The following is a 23,571-nucleotide window of genomic DNA, read 5'->3' as shown; positions in this document are numbered from 1 at the left end:
AATTTAAATGTTATTCCAAGTGGATGGAGACCTATTTGTCTAGTAAGACCTTATTGATAGCTCAGTGGAAAGAATAATGCAGGAGGAATTACGGGGTGGTGTGGATTTCCATGGATAAATGAGGGTATAAAAAGATGGCATAAAACTAGGGGGTGGAGGATGAAGATAGAGGACTTGTTGCTACTTTCTAACGGTATATTCTGTCTCATTTTAAAAATCTGATTTGATGCTGCAGGCTCATCAGCTGGCATACATACAGGCTCAGGCAACCAATGGTAGCCATGTGGGAAATCTTTCCACTGCTAACGAAGAAGAAGAGGATGAAGAAGATGAATATGATTATGACTATGAGTCCTTGTCTGATGGTAAATGAACACACTTGCGTGTAATGCTGCATTTTTCAGATTTATGACAAGTTTACAGTTTTGGTTATAGCTATTCTTGAAATTCCTGGGTCAAGGAACAAATAAAATAAACCTATGTTAAAATACAGTACAGTCATCATCATCTTTTAACACCCCCATAATCCCTGGCGGGATGTAGTCTGGGCAACTGAATGGAGCTAGCAGAGTGTTTAATGTCTGGATGCCCTTCCTGTCACCAATGCAGGTATATCCTCATTGTGCCCAGAGAGAGAAATATCTGCCTCTACTTAGGATCGAACTCACAGCCTCCTGATTGTGAGGCGAGAGTTCTACCTGTAGGCCACCGCACCATTCCAAAATGCAGTACAATTTCTCAATACAATCAGTAGTAGTAGTAGTAGTAGTAGTAGTAGTAGTAGTAGTAGTAGTAGTAGTAATCCAGGTTCTTGGAATGACTTGCTAGGTAGACAAAAGTGCCAAAACTAATTTCAACATCAATCTGGCTGACCATAATCCATAGAATCTCTTCAGCCACCCCCTTCCCGGGACTGGCATGTTCTGATACAGTGAATGCAAATCTTTTAAGTCAAGCTGAATTGTTGACTTCATGGATACCTCTATAATTTTCCTGGCAACATTATAGATTTAAAAAAAACCCTTCCACCTAGCACACATTCCAGGGTTTTCTACTTGTCTCGTAAGTTACGGACTAACCCAACTTATCTTTTTGAAATTAATCAGTCAAATTTCTGTAATTCATAGAAATTTTCTGGTTCAAGTGGAGTGATTTAAAGCATTTCCTAATATCTGCTTCTGGTAATAGAGATACTTTGTGTAAAGTACAGGGAAAATAATGGTATGAAATGTCAGACCTCATGCAGTTCATCTAAATCTTAATTAAATCTTTACTATTGAAAGCTCTTCAGTTTAACATTTTCAGACATTCATGTATTTTACACGGAGGGCTTTAATGATAATGACAAGGCAGGGAACAAATGATAATGACAAGAAAGTGAACAAAAATCACAAAAGGTATCCTATGAGTAAAACAAAACTAACAGTCATTTCTAATTTAAACGTTCTGCCATGCAGAGTAGCTCAATGCTTAGACAGGCTTACTGCCTATCTTACACCTCATTGGGAGTCGATTTGGTTGAATATAATTAAACAAGTTAAATTAGAATGTACAATATACAATATAACTAATGAGTTATGAAAGCAAATATTAATATGTTGTTGGTTATTTTCTTGCATGATGCAAAAAATCTGCTGATTCATCTCAGGTAGACTCTTCCGTTAGCTAATATGATGAAATTACCTGTCTGATAAATTAACATCGCAATCTCTATGCTTTTTACAGGGAAATAAGCTCCATTGCAGTCATTGTCATGAAAGTGTGTACAAGACTGTTGTCTTAATCTCTTACCTGATTCCCACCTTTGCTAAATACTCATACTAAGAAGTCAGTTTTTCTCTAATTTTCCAACAACTTTGGATACAAAGGCGAATTGCTTGCTTTTGTGTTCTCTTTTATAAAATATTTCTACTAAGGTTTCCCTGAAGCAATTCTCTTAAGTGTTTGCGTCAACATGATAATTCCAATGAGTCTTGAATGTTATGTTCATTTATCTGTCAATTCCCTTTACGTTTATTTCTTTTCTGACTGTTTTCATAGCTGATGTCCTTAATGCTTCTCCTGCTGCTAACAGCCAGGAAGGTAAAACCCCTCGATCAAACATTTTAACTGCATGAATGACATCATTGCATTTCCGAGCAATTTAGAATGCGTGCTTTGAATGCATTTTCACTTACTAGTTAAATTCAACTATATGTTTCCTTAATTTTCTTTTCCTGCTTTGGAGCTTATAGTATTTGCAGATATGACACTTTTTCTTATTCATACATGTTGAGGGTGAAATAGATTTTTAGGCACCTATATGATTTAAAGTATGCAATACAATTTGTTATTTGAGAAAGGGAATGAACGAACAAACGAAAGAATGAGTGAGTGTGTGTGTGTGTGTGTATAAGGCATCCAGAAAATATCCATGATATCAATCACTCCGAGACATATTCTCTCCAATTGATTTATTTAGGAACAGATCTGGTATGTCTAAAGCAATTTCCCAAAGTGAAAGTATTTTCGAGCGTTACACAGAATCCACCTTCTCTCCTCCCACTTCTACACTTCATAAATCACGAGAGCCAATTAACTGCAACTGGAATTTCTTAGTATGACATACAGAATAACCTTGAACTTTTCAACTCCTCCACCCCCTTCCATTTATATGTAGCAGCTGAATTTCAAAGATGACTGTGTGTGTGTGTGTGTGTGTGTGTGTGTGTGTGTGTGTGTGTGTGTGTGTGAATAAGCACCTCAGTTCCTTGTCAGGCACCTGCTTGAGTATGTGCAACAAGAGTGCTGTGCAACAAGTATTTAAAACTTTTACATTTTTGGAAAATTGCATCAGATTGCTTTTGCCCATACACAGTAATTTATAATAATTTATAATGTGTTACAAGTAGTCCTGGAATACAGTTCATTTAGTGACATTTCAAAGTTACAATGGCACTGAAAACTTATGACCATTTTTTCACATTTACCCCTAAAAATACTTTATAAGCCCCAGCTTTCCCCATGATCATGTACCATCAAAATTCAGGTACTTGGCAACTGTTTCATACTTATGACCGTTGCTGTGTCCCAAGGTCATGTGATCCCCTTTTGCAACGTTCTGGCAAGCAAAGTCAATTAAGAAGCAGGGTTCAATTAATAACCATGTTGCTAACTTAACAACTGCAGTGATTCACTTAACAAATGTGGCAAGAATGGTTGTAAAATGGGGCAAAACTCATTTAATAAATATCTAACCTAACAACAGATATTTTGGGCTCAATTGTGGCCATAAGTTAAGGACTACTTGTAATGTACAGATATAAAACTGGAAAAATCTGCTTTCTTTCTTTAAGGAAATATTTGTTGCTGAACTCGATTAGAATAGGATATTATTCTGACTCAACAGAAGAGTATTAGGAAAAGAAACATTATTTGGCTGGTTAATCTCTATTCAGATAATATCATCCTATAACATTCACTTGAAATAAAAATTTCCCTTTCAGAAACTTCAATCAGATATTACTTGCTTTCCAGATAACATTTTGGAAGACCGACCTGAGAATAAATTAACCATTGATAAGCTTCAGTTTGAATTTGGTGAAGAAAGCGCCAAGAGAATTAAGAAGGCTGATAGCACTGTGTGCAATGCTAAAGGAAAGGTAGTATTTAGCTTTTTCCTTGGTGGGAGCTGGGATTTATTAAGAAACTGCTCTTTTTAAAAAAAAGCTTTTTAAAGATAAGTCAATACTGTAAATTATAACTTTTGTGATTAGCAAACAACTGTGAGTTCTGTAATATGGTTATTTATATTCTTAAATTTTCAACACAGAGGTAAAGTAGTTAAAATAAAACATGGGAAAAATGTCTAGTTGTGATATTTTCATCATAATATATAAAGCCCTCTTTTTATTTGTGATGTATTTTTTTCACAGTTTGTCCCATTTAGAAGCAAATTTAAATATTTTGACCTGCCATTATTTCTAGTTACCCTTAATAAAGAATGTTTCAAGATGTAAAACGGTAACCATAGATTCTAGAAGTGAACTCCAAACGTCCAATTTTAGAGTTCCAAGGTTCTCAGATATTATGCATAAACTTGCACTTTTGATCTCCTTGCTTGATTCTCAGGCTTTTGTTGCTGCTGGTTAATCTTTAACCCAAATTAGTTGCATTAAATTTGCATTAAATCCCTTTTGATCAATCGAACTCAAAAGTGGGTTGCAGCTGCACTCAAAATTTGGGGGGTGATGACTTGTATCTCCTACTTGGGGATCAATTTAATAAACTAAATTTGGTGTGCACCTAGTTTGTCACATTAGGGTGCTTTATAATTTGATAAATATGGTCTGCCACATGTTAACTTTTTATACTCTTCTGTACCCAGGTGATGTTTCTACCTTGTCTTTTCAGAATCTCAGGCTTTATTTTTTTATTTTTAATATGTGTGTGTATGTGAATATCTATGTATTCAGTGTGTATGTGAATATGTATGTATTCAGTATATAATATATGTGTGTACATGTGTACACAGTATATAATAAATTTGTATGTGTCTGAAATATAAGTATATTTTGTATCTTCTAGCTTTTAGATTTTCATCTTTTATTCAGATAGATAGATAGATAGATAGATAGATAGATAGATAGAGTGGTGAAATGCTACTGGTTTGGCCCAGTTCTCTCGAACCCGTAGCAAAAATTGCTACCAGTTCGGTCCAACCAGTAGTAAAAAAAAACCCTCAAACGATCAGCTGAGAGGAGAAAGAACAGAAAAGCGCGGTATCAGGGCCCCCACCCACCCCTGCACTTTTCTGTTCTTTATCCACTCAGCTGATTGGTGCAGCAGAGCCTTAGCTGGTGTTTGGGATGCTGGCTGCATGCATTAGGTGCACACGCGAAGTGCACGATCACTGTACCGGTAGGAAAACTGGTAGAATGCCACCACTGGATAGATAGATTGTTTTAAAATGTTTCTGCTTCTTTGAAATGTCTGTATCCCAAGACCTTATGCTGATCTATGACTATAATGTGAGTTTATTTGATTTGATGTAGGTTTATGATATGGAACTGAGTGAAGAATTTTATCTTTTCCAAAATAAAAAAGAAAGTAGACAAATAGCACCAGAACTCTCCGATCTTGTCATCTACTGTCAGGCTGTGAAATTCCCTGGTAAGTCCGTTATCCTGACTGCCTTTTTACTTCATTTGCATCAATTTTGAGGCTTTTTTTTTTTTAAAAAAAGTTTGATTTTGTATGATGGGACTATTAGAGTTCAACTCTTGTTTTTTTGAACAAGGAGTAAGTTTCAGTTCTACTGTGTTTCTCATATAATAAGGCCGGGTCTTTTTTTTTTTTTGAGCCCCGAAAAAATGGCTAGGTCGTCTTTTCAGGAGTGACTTAATTCCCTTGCATCTTCGGGCGGGCGGGCGGCGACAGCTTGGATGTTGACCTCGGCGTTGGTGGGGCACTTCGTATCGGGGTCAACGCAGGCAGCACCATATCCAGGTGTGCAACAAAAGTACTTCCTAATGGCAAGCCCCCCACCACCATTCCCCCCCATTTCGCATGTTTTAATATAAGCCTTAATTTGAGGGAAGGGGCTTAAGTTCATTTCATGCCCATAAAACATGCTGGGACTTCCTATTGGGGGAGGCCGTATTGTTGGAGAAACAGGGTAATTCTGTGGGAAATTAGGCCTGCCAGGTTTTTCAAAGATGATCCCCTCCTTCTCCTCCTCCCTTTTCTTACTTCCTTCCTTCCTTCTCTCCCTTTCTTTCTTTTTCTTTCTTCATCTTTCTCTCTCTTCCGTTCCAAGAAGCAATCTTTCTAGGCATTGCTTTTTCCACTTTCTACCCCCCAGTTCATGTACAAATATGTACCACAGACAAGTCTTCCTTTCAGTAGAAATTTGGCTGCAGTCCAACAAGTGAGCTAAAAAATGGGGTTATGTTGGGATAGGAATACAAACAGGAAATTGGAGCAGGGTAAGAATAGACAACTTGCAGTAAATGGACCATCAGGCATTCCATAACGGATGAGGTGGGAAGCGGGAAAAAGGGCCTATGGCAAGAATAAAATAACATTGTAGAAGTTTTAAAGAAAAGATGACTGATCTAATAATGCTGTGTATTGAAATGAGGATTATTTTGTATTTCAGTAATGCAGTAGATTTTAAAATGCTGCTTAGGATATTCTACTAACTTATAAAAAGTTTTTCTACCTGTTTCATTTTTGTCATCTTGTTTTCCTTGGAGAAGTTGATCCTCCCAAAATTATTTACAGTCAGTTACGACACAATATGTCAAGCTTATGTTTGTGACCTAGAACGGAGTAATTCACTGGGAAATAGGAAGAATGAAGAAACCATTTGGAATTTTGCTCAGTAATCTTGCAATTTAAATAAATCTGATACATAAAGGTATTTTATATCTTTGCACTGAAAAGCTTCCTTATGAGCAAAAAGACATTTTCAGTTGTGCTAGGATCAATTTGGATCAATTTCCCAGTACTTTCTCCGAATTAAATCTTTGCCATTTTTGTTCTAGAGAATTTCCCAACCTTACAGAGTTTGGTTTTGATGTTATTTATCAAAGAGGGGTGTGAGGATGTAAATAATGCAGTTTCTCAAGCAGAAATCCCCAAATGGAAGTTACAGTACAAGCCATAACATTTCTGAAACAAAGCATAACCAATGCACTAATTACCGTAGCAGAGCAGTTGATAAATCATTAAGAGCCCATATGGCCCTTTCAGTGTATAAACTGACAGAACTCAGGAAGATGTTGAAAGTTTCAAAAGCTGACAAATGTTAGAAACGTGTCCAGTCTCATTTTCCCCCGTCTGTTTATTATATTTTTATGGGAAAAGGCTTGTCAACTCTAAATCCATCTGGTTCTAGCCGAGGGAAGGAAAGAAAGAGCCGGAAGTCCATTTTTGGCAACGGTCCAGGGAGACTGAGCCCAGGAGAGCCAACCATACTTGGAAAAGCACCTGGAAAAGGTACTGTCTGAATCCCTTGATCAATTTCCACAGAAGGCTCCAAAACTCAACACACATACCTCAATGGCATGTTATAAATTAAATGTGTGACTCTGTATGGGCAGTGCTCATATTATGGAAGGATTCTTCATCAGCAGTAGACCTGGTATAAGATTAGAAGTAATCTCCTACAAATTAACCAACTGGAAGTCCCAAAGGTGCCTTTTTTTCTTTTTCCTTTTCAAAAGGCAACTGGACTTTCTCTTTTAACCTTTTGGGAAAAAAAAGCACCTTTGGAACAACCATGACCTGGATGATTGAAATTCTCCATATATATTTAACAAACTGGAATTAGACCTCTGTATTGGGCCACTGGAAATATCAGTATCTTCATCTTTTAAGGACCCCATAATCCCTTTTTCATCAGATATAATCTCAGTGTGTCCAGAGAGAGTGAAATATCTGCCTCTACTTAGGATCAAACTCGCAGCCTCCCAATTGTGAGGCGAGAGTTCCACCTCTAGGCCACCACACTCACTGGAAATATCTGTATGATTATTTTTAATTTGCATCCCCGCCATTGTTATTTTTATAAGAAGGCAGCAAACATATCTAATATTCCTTTCTCTTCCTATTTCCCCCACAACAACAGTGGGATGTGAGTTGGGCTGAGTAACTGGCCCAAGGTCACTCAACCAGCTTTCACACCAAAACTGACACTAGAACTCACAGTCTCTTAGTTTATAGGCCAGCACCTTAAAGCTGTCTTTCCAGGCAAAGAAAGTTTTCTTATAAAAACGTTTTATAAACTAAAGACAAATGTGCTGTTCTTAAAAAGCAGTAGTGGCAGTTACTTAAATAGGATTGATTCTGAGAATATGACAGTGAAAATGCAATATGGAATAAATTAAACAGATGTTGTCTCTATTTACTTTAAATTTCTAAGAATCTTTTCATAAATGGAATGGTAATATTGGAGGGGGGAAATCTAGTTCTATGTAAAGTTATTATTTGTAAGGAAATGACAGTGCAGTTAGAAATATTTAATTTCCAAGAGGGAGCCAAAATGCTTATAAAACTATGCCAGTCTTTTAGCCATAAGAGATTGGTAAAAACTGTTGCTTGGATTTCCTTTTTGTTTCCTTCCTGTATAATCAAATAATGTTTTCTGATCTAATACTTGCCGTAGTTAAGGAGGAAGCTTAATATAATGATGTGTGGTAGCAGTTAAGGTATATTGGCGTGTAGAGTTGCTCCAAAGGAAGGAAAGGAAAAGGATATGATAATATTTGTTTTCTGTTTTTTAAATTAAATTTATACATTTTAAAGTGTTAATTACAATGGGATTTGTGTATGTGCCAGCATTCATTCTTTATTAGCTGTTAAAATGTATGATTATATAGGCCTGCTTTTAATTTATGAGATCATAAATCAGCCACAAATCAGATTAATTGAAACACAAATATTTAAGAATAGAAAATGCATAAGGTTGGATATGGTTTTTAAATATATTCTGTAGCATTTATCATTTCTGAAGAGTTAAGCTATAATTCTATTTCTTAAAATGTTTCCTTTGGGGAGAAAAGTTTTCAAGAAAAATGGTGATGACACACAAGAATTTCTCACTCTCCTGCCAATTATGCTTTGGGTTATAATCATGATTTTTAAGACTGATGCATTTATTTCCTATTCATATATTTTTCTAGATGAGGGTAACACAGATAAATGTCATAACTTAAAATTTGGAAAACGTCATTTGAAAGTATCATTTATTTTCTAGGAACCTCTGATAGCATACGACAGACCTTGGAAGAAACTTCTTCACCTCTTCCCACAACTTCCCTGAGTTCCATAATAAGGACACCAAGGTGTTACCACATTTCCTCCTTGAATGAAAACGCCGCCAAGCGTTTGTGCAGGCGATATTCTCAGAAACTGATACAGCATACCACCTGCCAGCTGCTGAGAACCTATCCAGCTGCTACCCGCATCGACTCATCCAATCCTCACCCACTTCTCTTCTGGCTCCATGGAGTACAGCTAGTGGCACTGAACTACCAAACGGATGGTATGGGCACTCTTGATTCTTCCTAGATTTGTTATGAAGTGTATTCTGGGTTTACATGATTGTACAGGTAGTCCTTGACTTACGATCACAACGGAGCCCAAAATTTCTGTTGTTAAGCAAGATGTTTGTTAACTGAGTTTTGCCCCAAATTATGACCTTTCTTGCCTCAGTTGGTAAGGAAATCACTTCAGCTGATAAGTTAGTAACCTGGTTGTTAAGCGAATTTGCCTTCCCCATTGACTTTGCTTGTCAGAAAAATCACAAAGAGCGATCACATGACCTTGGGACCCAGCAATGGTCATAAATATGAACCATTTGCCAAGGATCTGAATTTTGATCATACTGTCAGCGTTCTGAGTAACGCATCTGCCAAAAGCAGAACTTCGGAACAGGTAATTTCCTCAAAGAACATGTTTATTGGACACATCATATTGGCATAGCTAGTGAAAAAAAACTCTAGAGGTTCCTGTGATTTTTCCCCCAATTAAAAGAGCAAATATTTCCCTCCCCAGGTGTCACCAATCACATTGTCCAATGAAGGTAGCTGGGAGGCTGCTTGGTCACTCCTCCTTCATTTGCCATCTGTTGGGATGACCTTGGTTCCCACAAGAAAACTTTTTGTTTTGACTGATAGCCGGTCTATCTGCTTCCCCCTGGCTTCAGCCAGATCAGCTTCAGAGTTGACACACATGATCATGGGGGTGCTGCAAAGGTTGTAACTATGATAAAAGGTTATAAGTCACTGTTGCAAGTCGCGGACTACCTGTACAATGTAGTTAAAACAGAAACCATTGAGTTTAATGAAAGAAAAAAAGTTGGTTTCTTTGGTTGCAGCTGAATCCTGCCAGTTTGTTTTCTAACGGGTGAGCTATTTTCAATGCACTGTAAGCCCAATTTATTTTTCCATAAGTCTGTTGTGAGGGCTTTCTGAAGCTTGCTATTGCTAGCTTAGTGTTAAATGGGAGTTGGGAGGCAGGAAGCATGGAGGGCAGCCAAAGTATCCAATGGAAAAATACACCATTAAAGAAACAAGTTAGGATGTGTGTTCTATGCCCATCATGAGTGGGGGAAGTTCATTTTCCATAGTTGCAGTGAAGCACTATGACATTTATGAGAAAAACATATTTCTGTATCATCACTCAACATAGAAATGTATATAATGCCGTGCATATATCGCCATGCATTAGCACCAAACAAATCCTTTTGAATTTGCAAAAATATATTCAACTGAACAGCTATTAACTGTTTTATCTTACTTATTACTAAAGAAGAGAATCATCTTGGTAAAAATGAGTATTAGGAATGGCTTTCAATTAAGAAGTTTGCAATTTTGCATACAAACTGATAGAAAGGCTAGGATAATCAAGACACTGTGCAGATTAATTAAATTCTTCTAATTTGGCCAATCATTTTTAAGGTGAAGTACTGATTTTGGTTTTTAAAGAGTTGTTAAATAATTGTTTTTACCTGTACTAATCTGTTCGTATTCTAAAATCAGCCTTTCACTTCTCTTCTTAGCCTTGTTTTTCTTTTGTGTTTTTAAAGTTTTGTTATATGCTACTTGGTGGTTGAACCTTAAGGAAGCTTTTGAGATTTTAAAATAACAATGTTTATACAGACATATATATATTTATAAGTTTACAGACTTCTTACACTATTATATATTTTATGACAGTCTTAAGTTCTCAAATTAATGCTGGAGTTCAAACCAATTTAAATGTTGAAGAAAAACCAGTTTTGAGAAAGTTGTTATAAGCTAGCTTTTGTTATTTTTGTTTCTTCAAGAAGAAATTCTCCTATAAATACTATAATCATTTTTTTTCAATAAATAGACCTGTGAATAGATCTATAATAAATTTCATGGGGCCATTAAACATATATTCTTTCTAAATAGATTAATAAAATCTGTTGGCTTTAATTTTCCATTTATTATTGTGTGTGTGTGTGTGTGTGTGTGTGTGTGTGTGTGTGAAATGAGTGATCACATTGGAAGGGATCAAGATTAATGTGCTTGTTTTATAGTTGCAATTTTGCAGAAATATTTTTCTTGATCTGTTTAAATACGTTTTATTTTCAAATCATGGCATAGTAATTTGGAATATTTTTGAATGCTGTATCCATAGATCTTCCCCTGCATTTGAATGCAGCAATGTTTGAAGCAAATGGAGGCTGTGGATATGTTCTGAAGCCACCTATTTATTGGAATAGGAACTGCCCCAAATATCAGCAGTTTTGTCCTTTAGAACGAGATTTTGACAATATAGAACCGGCAATTTATTCACTGACAGTAAGTGCTCCTTATCCATAATCTTTCTTCGAAAGTCAAAAATACAACTGAGTGCAGGAGCAAATGAGGTCATAAAACTTTCACAGCATTGATGTGATAAGAACCACATATGTATAGGAACCATTTCCAGATAAACATTTTTTTAAATGTTTGGGGGTTGGAGGCATTGTATCTTTGGACTCCTGGCTGTGGCAATTTTCCACTTGGGTGTTTTCCCAGAAGCAAATACCGTTCTCCATCAGAATAAGCAAGCAATAAATGACGAGACTGTTATATAGTTGTATTTATTGTATAAACATATTTCTGCTTACTCTTAATAATTCTCTGAAATCAAGCTTTAATCTTTGTAGTTGAAAGGTTGTTGTTATGCTTTGGAAGTTCCCGGACTCTTCAGTTTGTGAATAAAAAACCTTATGAAAATCACTCTTATCAACTTCTTAATTTTTTTTTATATGTCAGATTGTATCCGGACAGAACGTCTGTCCCAGTAACAGCACAGGAAGCCCATGCATTGAGCTGGATGTGCTTGGGATGCCACTGGATAGCTGTCATTTCCGCACCAAACCGATTCATCGCAATACTCTAAATCCCATGTGGAACGAACAGTACCTTTTCCGGATTCACTTTGAGGATCTAGTATTTCTTCGCTTTGCCGTTGTTGAAAACAATTCCTCAACTGTGATGGCTCAGAGAATAATTCCTCTGAAAGCTTTAAAAAGAGGTAAGGTAATGCTTGGGTGCAAAGCCCAGACTTGCATTGCTTAGGTGTTGTTGACTTGGAACCAGAGGTCTGCAACCTTAAACACTCAAAGAGCCATTTGGACCTGTTTCCCAGAAAAAGAAAACACTGGGAACCAATAATTTGACAACAGGTGTGACTGGGCATGGCCAACTCAATGTCACTCACTCCCACCCAGTCATTTCCTGCTCTGGAATATGGAGTGAGTCTCCATCCCCCTGCCATCACCCTTACCTTCTCAGGCCAGGCGAGGAGTGACGGGGAGGGGAGGGGCCAGCCAGTGGTGGGATTAGCTGACAGGGAGCCACAGCAGAGGGCTGAAGGAGCCACATGTGGCTCCAGAGCCACAGGTTGCAGACTCCTAACTTAGACTTAGAATAACTTTATTGTCATTGTGAATGTATACTAATTGGCATACATTAAAATGAAATTTTGCTGCATACAGCTTTCAAAGGCCTAAAAGTGAAGAAGAAAATACATAGAGCTACTACTGGTTGGACTCTATTCTCTTTGCATACATGTGGTCCTCAACTTGCAACTGTTCACTTAGTGACTGTTCAAAGTTACAGTGGCACTGAAAAAAGTGACCTGGGATCATTTTTCACACTTATGACCATTGGTCACATGATTTACATTTGGATATTTGACAAACTGACTCACATTTATGGCGGCTGCAGTGATCCAGGGTCATGTGATCTCCCTTTGCTATTTCCTAACAAGCAAAATCAGTGGGGAAGCCCGACACACTTAACAACTTTGTTACTAATTTAACAACTGCAGTGATTCACTTAGCAAATGTGGCAAGAAAAGTCATAAAGTGAGCAAAGCCCACTTAACAAATTTCTCACTTAGCAACAGATATTTTGGGCTTAATTGTGGTCATAAGTTGAGGACTATCTATACTTTGCTGGAATATTTTATTAAAAATAGGTAACATGCCTTCAGCATTTTCCTGCCCTATTCTACAAATAGTGCTTGATCACAAATTCAGGACGTGTCAGTGGTAGTGTCCATGCCAAGAATGCTATTCCTAAGGCAACCACCTTCATTCAGCAACAGGCCAGGGGGTGGGATTCTACTAGTTCACACCTATTTGCTAGAACCGGTTGTTAACATTCTAAGCAGTTCGGAGAACCGGTTGTTAGAAGAAATTACTGGCCTAATCCTGTAAGGAAGGCAGGAAAGAAACATTCTGGTGTTGCTTACAGAAACTGCCTCTCCATTAACCCTTATTACATTCTTGGCAGGACTAGACTTCCTGTCTCAGGAACGTCTCTGGAGTTTTTTTTCCCTCCTTTGCTGGTACTTTGCTTGTGTGGAGTGACCATTCAAAGTTACAATGGCACTGAAAAAAGTGACTTATGACCATTTTTCACACTTACGACTGTTGCAGCATCCCCACAGGGAGGCAAGGAGATGCGTGTCTCGATGTGAGTGTTATTGAGTTGGCCACACCCAGCCAATACCATGAATATCAAGCCACACCCACCAACTAAGCCACACCCATAGAACCAGTTGTTAAAAATTTGAATCCTACCCCTGAATCTACCCAGCATAGTCCACATGGTATTCGTGCAATTTTTAGCCAAGTTATGTTATATACAAGTGAATAGGCATTTTAACCTTAAGTTCCAGTGCACCTATAAAGCAGTCCATTTCTAAAAAGCCACCATTCATTTCCCACTCCTGTTACTCATTTAATTCCTTCCATCCAAGAAAAAAGCCCATTAAAAAAAAAGTGACTCAAATAATTCTGGAAAGGGAGGCAAAGAAATGGCACATTTGCAGAGGGAACTTTGAAAAGTTCTAGTCTAATATGTAGTCCTGTGTATCACTTGAGAAGTGCTTGAAGAATTATGTTTCATGCTCCAGATATGCCAGAAACTCTTGCTAAGTCTCTCACAAGATGACACACAGCACTGATGATGTTACCTAGTTTGGTAATGAAATGTCTTCAAAAATAACTAAGCACAGAGAGCACCAAGAACCCCTAAACAAGACTTCTTGAAACTCTAGGCAAAATGTTTATCAAATAAATGGTCTTATTTGTACTTCTTAAACACAATAAGCCTCAGTTTGACTTTGCAAAACTCTGGTTTCATTTTTTTTCTCTTCAATTTCCAATTATACATTCTTTAAGGTTACAGGCATCTCCAATTACGAAACCTGCATAATGAAGCACTAGAAATCTCCAGTTTGTTTATTAACAGCCGAAGAATGGAAGAAAATTCTTTTTTAAATGCTGTACCTACTTCTGTGGTAATTACCTAAATATATATTTAACAGTATATTTCTAGTTAAAATTTTAACACATTTTATAACAAGCTGTAGCTAGTACCAAAATCTGAGTAGACAAAGTCTTTATTATGAGCTGAAGAAGCTTCTTGGATGAGAAGCGAAACATCTTCAAAGAAAAACCAGAAAGTCCAGTTTCCTCTTGAAAAAAAGCACCTTTTGGTCTTATTATGGTGTTTAATCTATTCCTATACAACCGGCAGAATAGCCTTGGCATCTATGGAGCTTTCTGTTAATCTTAATTGACAACTAATTCCATTTACACAGACTTGTACTTCCATTATATAGACTCAGTGTTGCATATATATATATATATATATATATATATATATATATATATATATATATATATATATATATATATATATAAGGTTTATCAACCTTCTTTTTTTAAAAAAATATTTTTTATTGAGTTTCCTTTGTTACATTATATAGACATAAAACATAGTTTCAACACCATCCGTGACATCTATACAAGTTCTTAACTTAAATATCTTAATACATTATATTATATTTATCTAGTATTGGATAATCTTTAACTATAATTATTATTCTTATATTCTTGTATAATTTACAGAAGGTTTATCAACCTTCTATCAGCCTTTCTAGTCTTGGATTTTTTCTGTGCAAGAATATATTTGCTCATTTTTCATTTAAAAATTCAACTATATCAGACAACACTGGACCATAAAATTCCATGAAGTGAAATTGTAATTCTATCGTGATTCCGTAAATGGTTTATTTTTGTTTAGGAGATAGAATATGACTGTATTATGATTCTACATATAATTCTGTATTACTTGCTTCAATGACAGAGTTAAACTCTGGGTATATAAAATGCATCTCTTTTGATTTTATTTGTTTTTTGGAAAAACAAAGTCAGAGATAGAGGCCATCCAACATTAAGTAGGATTAACTCTGACTTTTTTTGGCTTGAGAGATAAGGACTTGCTTACAATGTAATAAATTAATTCTTAACATTGGTTTTTATCATTCCCTCAGTTCATAAGAAGCTATAGGAACTATAGTTTGTTTTTTCTAGTGTTTATATATTGTTACACAGGAAGTTGTATTTCTTCAATTTTTTAAGCTTTACCCAATTGTGCATAGGACAAATTATTCAGTTTTATTCATTCAGCCTCAATAATTTTTCTGACCTTTATCCTTATTTATTTTTAATAACATTGAATCATAGTTTACTTTATTATGAATTCTGATTCCCATGGCCAACCCGCTGCAGGACAATTCCCATGGCAAACTCACTATGGGATAACTTGCCACAGCACAATGCAATAATTCAGTATTTTTTCAGTCAAATTTCATTTTGTCCCTCCTTTGGCATCCTTTCTTTAATTATTCTATTCCATCATTTATTTCTTCAGTAATAGTGTAACTCTTGCCCTGTGATGAGGTGCCTTGTGGCGAGTGTTTTCTCTCTCTCCCTCTTTCTCTCTCTCTCTCTCTCTCCCTCCCTCCCTCCCTCTCCCCCCCCCCTCTCCATTGTACCTAGAACCTGTCTTGATGGGCCTTGGGGAATTAGAATGTGCTATTAAGTAATGTCTACCACTCATACTAGTTGAATGCAATACAATATACAGAAGCAAGTACTATTTACTGAGAACAATTAACCAGTAGAAGAGTTTGCCTTCCGAAATTATGGGTGCTTCATCACTAGAGGTTTTTAAGAAAAGACTCGACAGCCACCTGTCTGAAATGATATAGGATCTCCTGTTTGAGCAGGGAGTTAGACTAGAAGACCTCCAAGGTCCATTTAGTTCTATTCTGATTGATATTGTTTTGGTGTATGTGTTTTGGACAGCAATTCAGCACAGCAGACTTGAGAGCAGCTGCAGTTTACAGAGTCACCATACATGGAGTTCCAGGTCCAGAGCCATTCACAATTTTCCCTGTAAGGCAAGGAACTACAGTAGCTCAGCTTTTGCATGAGGTAAGTTTTGCATGAAAAAAGTTACTTGAGTTCTGAAAATCCTAAGATGTATGTAGCCAATACCATAGACAGTTCTCAACCTACTATCATTCATTCAATGAGCATTCCAAGGTACAATAGTGCTGAACCAATGGTGGTTGTGACAGTCTTCAGAGTTCTGCTCTTTCATCTGTATGCTGGTTTGAGCACTTCCACTGCTCCAAAAATTTTGATTTGTTCTACTCGTTGTGGTTGCGCTCAAGTCCTGCATAGTGATTCGTTGTCCTTAGAGTAGTGAAAAAAATGTGACAATTTGGCAAAAATCCTTAGTAGGATAGCTGACAAGCCCGAATAGTCTTCTTGATCTTGAATTGTCTATTGTAATTTTTCATCTTTTCTCTCCCTAGAACAGCATTGAGCTTGTGATGCAAAAATAAATGCTGGAGTTTGGTTTTGTCATCTCTAGTAATTATGAAGAAATTGCATTTGTTTTGATGAAATTAAGTTGAAATCGTTACACGTGTATGCATGGTGTTAGCAGTTGTCATTCTTCTAACTTTTCCAGTCCTGTCCTCCAATCTCCAGTCAGAAAATTATTTTTGCATCTCTCCACCTTCCCACTTAACATAAAACACTAGTTTATTATCCTGACATAGAAAAATGCTCAGTCATGAAGTTCATTAGGTAAAAATGTACCTAGAACATATCATGGTCAATTTTCCATGCTGCAGAGTTGCCTGGCGAGTGAGGAAAAATATAAATTGAATAAATGTATATTCAATTCAATATGTTTCAACCAGCTCTTTTCCTGTCCCCCACCCCCCACCCCGCCCATTACAACTGCAGTCATTATAATCAATTTAGAAATTATTATGAATTAGATAAATTATATAACTCTAAAATATGGACTATGAAATATCTCTGGGGAAAAAAAAACCCATCACGGCCTATGCTACAGAGCTGCCAAAAAGGTTTTGAGAATGCTTGATTATCAATTATTCTGTGATACTAAAAAGTGATGCAAACTTTTAGGGCAACAGAAAGTCTGAAATCCTAAAGTAAAAAAAATAAAATAAAACTGATGGTGATGCAGTACTGTAATTCTTGCTATCCTTTAAGAGTGCTTGGATGATTTGTTTGGTGTGAAGAAATGAGATGTCTCTCGCTGCCAAGTAAACTGGCTTCATCGTAAAGCTTTTGCTGGTCATGTATTTTCCCATCTGGAGCAAAAGCCTAAAAGTGCCAAATTCATAAGCAGAAAATCCTTCAACTGATTAAGAGATTGTTCTTCCATTCTAGTAACTTGGGAAGCAGAATAAATATTCTGGCAAGCCCGATTGAACCAAAAATAAGATCAAAAAGTATTTGTCTCTTTTATAATATTCAGTTGTTTAAATCAGGGCTCATGGCTTGGGGCCCGGATCCACCCTGGGGGGGTGCTTAGATCTGGCCCGCAGGGCTTCCCTGGAAACGGTGAAGGACCGGTCCATGGTGTCTCTGCCAGCGAAAACGGAGCTTGGGAGGGGCCACCCATGGCCCTCCCGACTTCTATTTTCACTGGCAGAGGGTTGCAGGAGGCCATCGCATCAAAACGTGGAGTTTGCAAGGGCTGCAGGCAGCCGTTCCAAGCTCCGTTTTCGCTGGCAGAGGGTTGCAAGAGGCTGTTGCAGCCAAAAACGGAACTCGGGAGCCTGTTTTCACTGGCACACCCACTCTGGCCACACCCACTCTGGCCACACCCACCTCGGCCTCCCGAGGTCAAACACAACTCTGATGCGGCCCTCAATGAAATCGAGTTTGACACCCCTGGTTTAAATCATAGACAACTAAGAAAGAGTAATGCGTTAATATGTTTCTGTATATGCCAGCTAAATAATAAACAATTATTTGCTATTGAACAGTTCATTCCTTTGCCATTCTAATTATCACCACGGTTCTGTTTTAGATTTTGGCTAATGCAAACGGTATTGGAAACTATCCCACTGACTACTTTCTGATGGAGGAGAAATGCTTTATATCTAAAGACAGAAATGAGTATAAGAAGCCTCCGTTCCAGAGAGTACTTGGTCCCGAGGAAGAGCTTGTCCAGCTCTTGAACAGCTGGTTCCCAGAAGAAGGCTATGTCGGAAGAATTATCTTTAAAATGCGTGAAGAAGTAAGTCTGTTTGCCTTGACATCTATTGCTTGCTGATGGTATCGTGAGAGGGACAAAGACAGCATGTGCGACTGGCTGGCTGGCTGGAATTTTATTCTTGGGATTTTGAACAGAAGACACCAGCCTTATAAAGAAGCTAGATTGTTATGCGCTCTTAATGAAAGCACTTAAATTCAATGTGTGAAGTTGTTCTGAAGATGTTATTTTGCATTCATAAGATTTTTTTTTTCCTGTCCTGCAGATGTGGATTATTATTACAGCATGGAATGAAAGCTAAAAGCATTTTTGCTGTGATCGGATCCCTTCCAGTTATTTGAAAACTTCCCATGCCGATACATAATTGGCCACAACTGAAGAGAGAAGGGCACTCTCAAATGTCTTTTTAATCTTATAGTAACCTCAGTAGGGACATGGTTGATTTTGTACTTTTACTTTCAATTTTAATATATGCCCTGAATACTTGTTTTATAATTACTGCTTACATTTAATTATTGCAGTTGGAAATTGTATATGCAAGTACAGGTGAAACTCGAAAAATTAGAATATCGTGCAAAAGTTCATTTATTTCAGTAATGCAACTTAAAAGGTGAAACTAATATATGAGATAGACTCACTACATGCAAAGCAAGATAGTTCAAGCCGTGATTTGTCATAATTGAGTTGATGATGGCTTACAGCTCATGAAAATCCCAAATCCACAATCTCAGAAAATTAGACTATTACATGCAATCAATAAAACAAGGATTGTACAATATCGGAACAATATCGGACCTCTGAAAAGTATAAGCATGCATATATACTCAGTGCTTGGTTTGGGCCACTTTTGCAGCAATGACTGCCTCAATGCGGCGTGTCATGGAAGCTATCAGCCTGTGGCACTGCTGAGGTGTTATGAAAGACCAGGATGCTTCAGTAGCGGCCCTCAGCTCTTCTGCATTGTTCGGTCTCATGTCTCTCATCTTTTTCTTGGCAATGCCCCATAGATTCTCTATGGGGTTCAGGTCAGGTGAGTTTGCTGGCCAATCAAGCACAGTAATCCTACGGTCATTGAACCAGGTTTTGGTGCTTTTGGCAGTGTGGGCAGGTGCCAAGTCCTGCTGGAAAATGAAGTCAGCATCCCCATAAAGTTTGTCTGCAGAAGGAAGCATGAAGTGCTCCAAAATCTCCTGGTAGATGGCTGCGTTGATCCTGGACTTAATGAAACCCAGTGGACCAACATCAGCAGATGACATGGCTCCCCAAATCAACACAGACTGTAGAAACTTTACACTGGATTTCAAGAATCGTGCAGTGTGTGCCTCTCCATTCTTCCTCCAGACTCTGGGTCCTTGGTTTCCAAATGAGATGCAAAAGTTGCTCTCATCAGAAAAGAGGACTTTGGACCACTGAGCAACAGATCAGTTCTGTTTTTCTTTAGTCCAGGTAAGACGCTTCTGACATTGTTTGTTGTTCAGGAGCGGCTTGACAAGAGGAATACGATATTTGAAGCCCATGTCCAGGATTTGTCTGTGTGTGGTGGCTCTTGATGCACTGACTCCAGCCTCAGTCCACTCCTTGTGAAAGTCCCCAACACTTTTGAATGGCCTTTTCCTGACAATCCGCTCCAGGCTGCAGTCATCCCTGCTGCTTGTGCACCTTTTTCTTCCACACTTTTCCCTTCCACATAACTTTCTATTAATATGCTTTGATACAGCACTTGGGAACATCCAACTTCTTTTGCAATTACCTTTTGAGGCTTTCCCTCCTTATGGAGGGTGTCAATGATGGTTTTCTGCACAACTGTCAGGTCAGCAGTCTTTCCCATGATTGGGCTTCCTACTGAACCAGACTGAGAGACCATTGAAAGGCTCAGGAGCCCTTTGCAGGTGTTATGGCTTAATTAGCTGATTAGAGTGGGACACTTTGAGCCTAGAATATTGAACCTTTTCACAATATTCTAATTTTCTGAGATTGTGGATTTGGGGTTTTCGTGAGCTGTAGGCCATAATCATCTCAATTACGACACATCCTGTCTTGAACTATCTTGCTTTGCATGTAGTGAGTGTATCTCATATATTAGTTTCACCTTTTAAGCTGCATTACTGAAATAAATGAACTTTTGCACGATATTCTAATTTTTCAAGTTTCACCTGTACTTGCATATACAATTTCCAACTGCAATATTTTTCGAGTTTCACCTGTAGATCCATAGGCACTCTTCACTGTTTATTAGGATCTAGGATGCCTCTTTTTTTTGTATGTAGGGGAGTCCTTGGTGATTCTCTGAGCTTGGCTGTTTTCTTGCAGACATTTCATTATACAAACTAGGTAACATCATCAGTGCTAGAGATGATGTTACCTAGTTTGGATAATAAAATGTCTGCAAGGAAACAGCCAAGCCCAGAGAGCACCAAGGACCCTCCAGTTCAACCCTGAGCAACAAATACTCTCCTTTATTGATGCCTCTTTATTCTTTAATATGTGATTCTCTTTTATGTTTACCCTTTATACTGAATTTTTGCAGGCTCTTATATTACACCAAAGTATAACAAGAAAGTCAAAAGCGACATAAGTCAAACTTGAGCATGAATTGAATAATAAACCCAAGGTTCCTGATTTGAATTGGGAAGAATAGATTACATAGGTCCATTTTAAGTAAGACAAGGTGTTTTTTTTTAAGTACACATCTAACTTTTCACATTTCTACCTTACTTTGTACAAACATACCCTAGCAACTCTGTATTCTGCCATGTTCCTATGATATGCTTTGATCTCATCCTTTACCCATGTCTCAGACAATCTTAAGTCATGGTTAGGTGTAATAGTAGGAGTGGTTTTTCTCCAACCAATGAATGTTAGTTCAAAGTTAAGGACAATCCCACTCAAACAGGTCGTGGTGAAGTCAGATGACCCCCACTGACTGCAAGATGAAAACATCCCCTGTTGAGGCTCCAAAATGTCTAACTCTGACATCTTGGCACCCCTCCTCTGGTTCTCTCTCTCTCCCCCTCCCATGGTATAAATATTTTTTTTGTGTGTGTGTGTGCCATGTTCTCCTTTTATTCTGATATTATGCAAGGGTTACGTCAAGCTGTAGGTTACTTTAGATTAGAAGACCCTGGCTTGAAGTTGATGCAATACAGGTAGAACAGGCAAAAGAGAAAGGCAGATTTTATGCCACCATAGCTTTCTGTCAACAACATAAAAAAGTAGTCTTCTTTTCTATTTTTTCTTCTTCTAAATTCTCCAATCAGTTTCATTGGATGGTTGTTCTAGTGTTTAGAGAGGAGGAGGAAGAAAATCCTTGTCTCATTTCTCCAAGGTGGGCATTCTTGAGTTACCTTGAGTTATCAGCAACAGAGTGGTCAATGCCTAGAATGCCTGATTCTGTAGTTACATCCCCAAACCCTCCACTCCTTTAACCTCAAACTATCCACTATTGACCTCACCCCATTCCTAAGAGGTCTGTAAGGGGCGTGCATAAGTGCACCATTGTGCCTACCGTCCCTGTCCTGTTGTCCCCATTTAATCGTACCTATTTTCTGTATTCTTACTCATGTTTATACTTATACCTATTATTTTGTAAGTGATTGACAAATCAAATAAATAAATAAATAAATATCTCTTTGCTAAGCAAAGGAGCCCCAAATGTTCCAACTATTAAGAGAGGTAGTTTGAAACCCACCCAACCCTGTTCATTTCCGTTGCCACTTCCTGAACTTTTCCTAGTTCTACAGTGTCCTTTTTCAAATGGGACAAAGCGGAACTGTACACAATATTCCAGATGCATTACAATAAAGCAGTGGCCCCCAACTCTTGGGCACCAGAGACCGGTCCCGTGGAGAGTTTTTTTTTCACGGACTGGAAGGGGCGTGGTTTTGTGTGCTGCCAGTATTCTGCCGATGGGGCTTCCTTTGTTTGCGCATCCTGGTTTCTGGCATGCCTTGGCCCAGTGCCGGTCCACAAACTGGGGGTTAGGGGTTAGCAGTAAAGTAACTTTGTGTAAGGAAATTACAGGACTAGCAGTTTTTTTAAAAAAACAAATTTTATTAATTTTCAAAGACAATACACAAACAAACAAAACATAAAACATAAAAACATAAAACATCTTTTCTGAAAGCTGCTTGATCCTGGGTTACATCTCTTCGTACAGACACAAATTCAAATTCATGTTCATTTTACATACCATTCCATATCTTATTACCATTTTCCATTTTCTATATAGCTTCTTGCCTCTTTTAACTTTCTTAATTTTATTTTATTTATCTCATTTCAGTTCAAATCATAATGCTTATTATTCTTTGTCTGTTTTTCCAGCTATCTATTTCTCTTTTCTCTTTAAACAAAACTTCTCCTGTACACTGATTTCTCCCTTTCTTCCCCAAATAAAGTTACTTGTTCATCAAAGATGGCTTCTTCTTTGTCCCAATCATCTTGTTGCACAGTTTCTCATAAGTACAAATCGCCATTTCTAAGAATTGAAAAAGAGTGCCAAGAGAGTCTTTCCCTTCTTGTTCTTCTTCTTTGTATTTTTTTTATTCAATTTTCAATTCATCCACAAGTGATGCCATTGTAGAAAGAAAAAGTTTTTCCAAAACAACCACCCAAGTGTTTTTAGTCAAAGACTAAAAGTCCCAAAAGTCCCAAAGTCACCAAACAATCCAAATAAGCTTTCTTTTAGCACTTTCTTCTTTCTTTACTTTCTCTTTCTGGGGTTACTGTTTAGTTACAAAGTTCCAGTTAAAATATATCTTTTAGAAGTCTTGTTAGTATTTAATAGTTCTTTGAGATTCTAGGCAATCTCCTCCTTACTTCCAAATCCTGCTCCAGTTCTTTTCCTCTCCCTTCCCACTTACAGCAAAAAAAATTTTTTTTTTAAATATTCAGAAATCCTTATCACTTTAGCATTTACTTACCTATTAGTGCCAATGCAGGTTTTTCCGATTTCTCTTGCATTTCTATTCGCTGTCACGTTAGGAAGGAGAGTGGAAAAAAAAAAGAAAAACTTTCCCTTTTAACTTTCATTCGCCGCTTGTAAATCTCTGGAAACGATGTATCTTTGGCAAATTTTAAGTTCCAGGGTACTTTCGTTGTTGCTTTGTCCTGGTCAGCAAAAAAACTTTCACTTCTCAACTCCTCCTGCACTTTCTTTTTCCGGCTG

General features: G+C 37.5%; 1 protein-coding gene across 11 annotated transcripts in view; it reads left to right on the top strand.

Annotated features, from left to right (window-relative positions):
- The window catches only part of PLCE1 (phospholipase C epsilon 1), a 154,138-nt gene that overhangs the window by 117,688 nt on the left and 12,879 nt on the right, over positions 1–23,571 (top strand). For 9 of the 11 annotated variants that reach the window (XM_087932426.1, XM_026710495.2, XM_087932421.1 and 6 more), the window contains 11 exons: positions 236–365; positions 2,041–2,082; positions 3,517–3,641; positions 5,034–5,151; positions 6,850–6,981; positions 8,741–9,028; positions 11,152–11,315; positions 11,775–12,036; positions 14,195–14,313; positions 16,169–16,297; positions 18,222–18,431. In XM_087932426.1, coding sequence (XP_087788552.1) covers positions 236–365; positions 2,041–2,082; positions 3,517–3,641; positions 5,034–5,151; positions 6,850–6,981; positions 8,741–9,028; positions 11,152–11,315; positions 11,775–12,036; positions 14,195–14,313; positions 16,169–16,297; positions 18,222–18,431 — 1,719 coding nt within the window. The remainder of the gene's footprint in view (positions 1–235; positions 366–2,040; positions 2,083–3,516; positions 3,642–5,033; positions 5,152–6,849; positions 6,982–8,740; positions 9,029–11,151; positions 11,316–11,774; positions 12,037–14,194; positions 14,314–16,168; positions 16,298–18,221; positions 18,432–23,571) is intronic. The other 2 variants (XM_087932428.1, XM_087932427.1) reach the window with 1 other exon arrangement.

The sequence above is a fragment of the Pseudonaja textilis genome, chromosome 4 (genome assembly GCF_049901715.1).
Source record: "Pseudonaja textilis isolate UNSWEBS1 chromosome 4, rPseTex1.2, whole genome shotgun sequence".
NCBI classification, from domain to species: Eukaryota; Metazoa; Chordata; class Lepidosauria; order Squamata; family Elapidae; genus Pseudonaja; species Pseudonaja textilis.
Note: the sequence above shows the minus strand (reverse complement) of the source record. Positions and strands in the feature narration are given on the sequence as shown.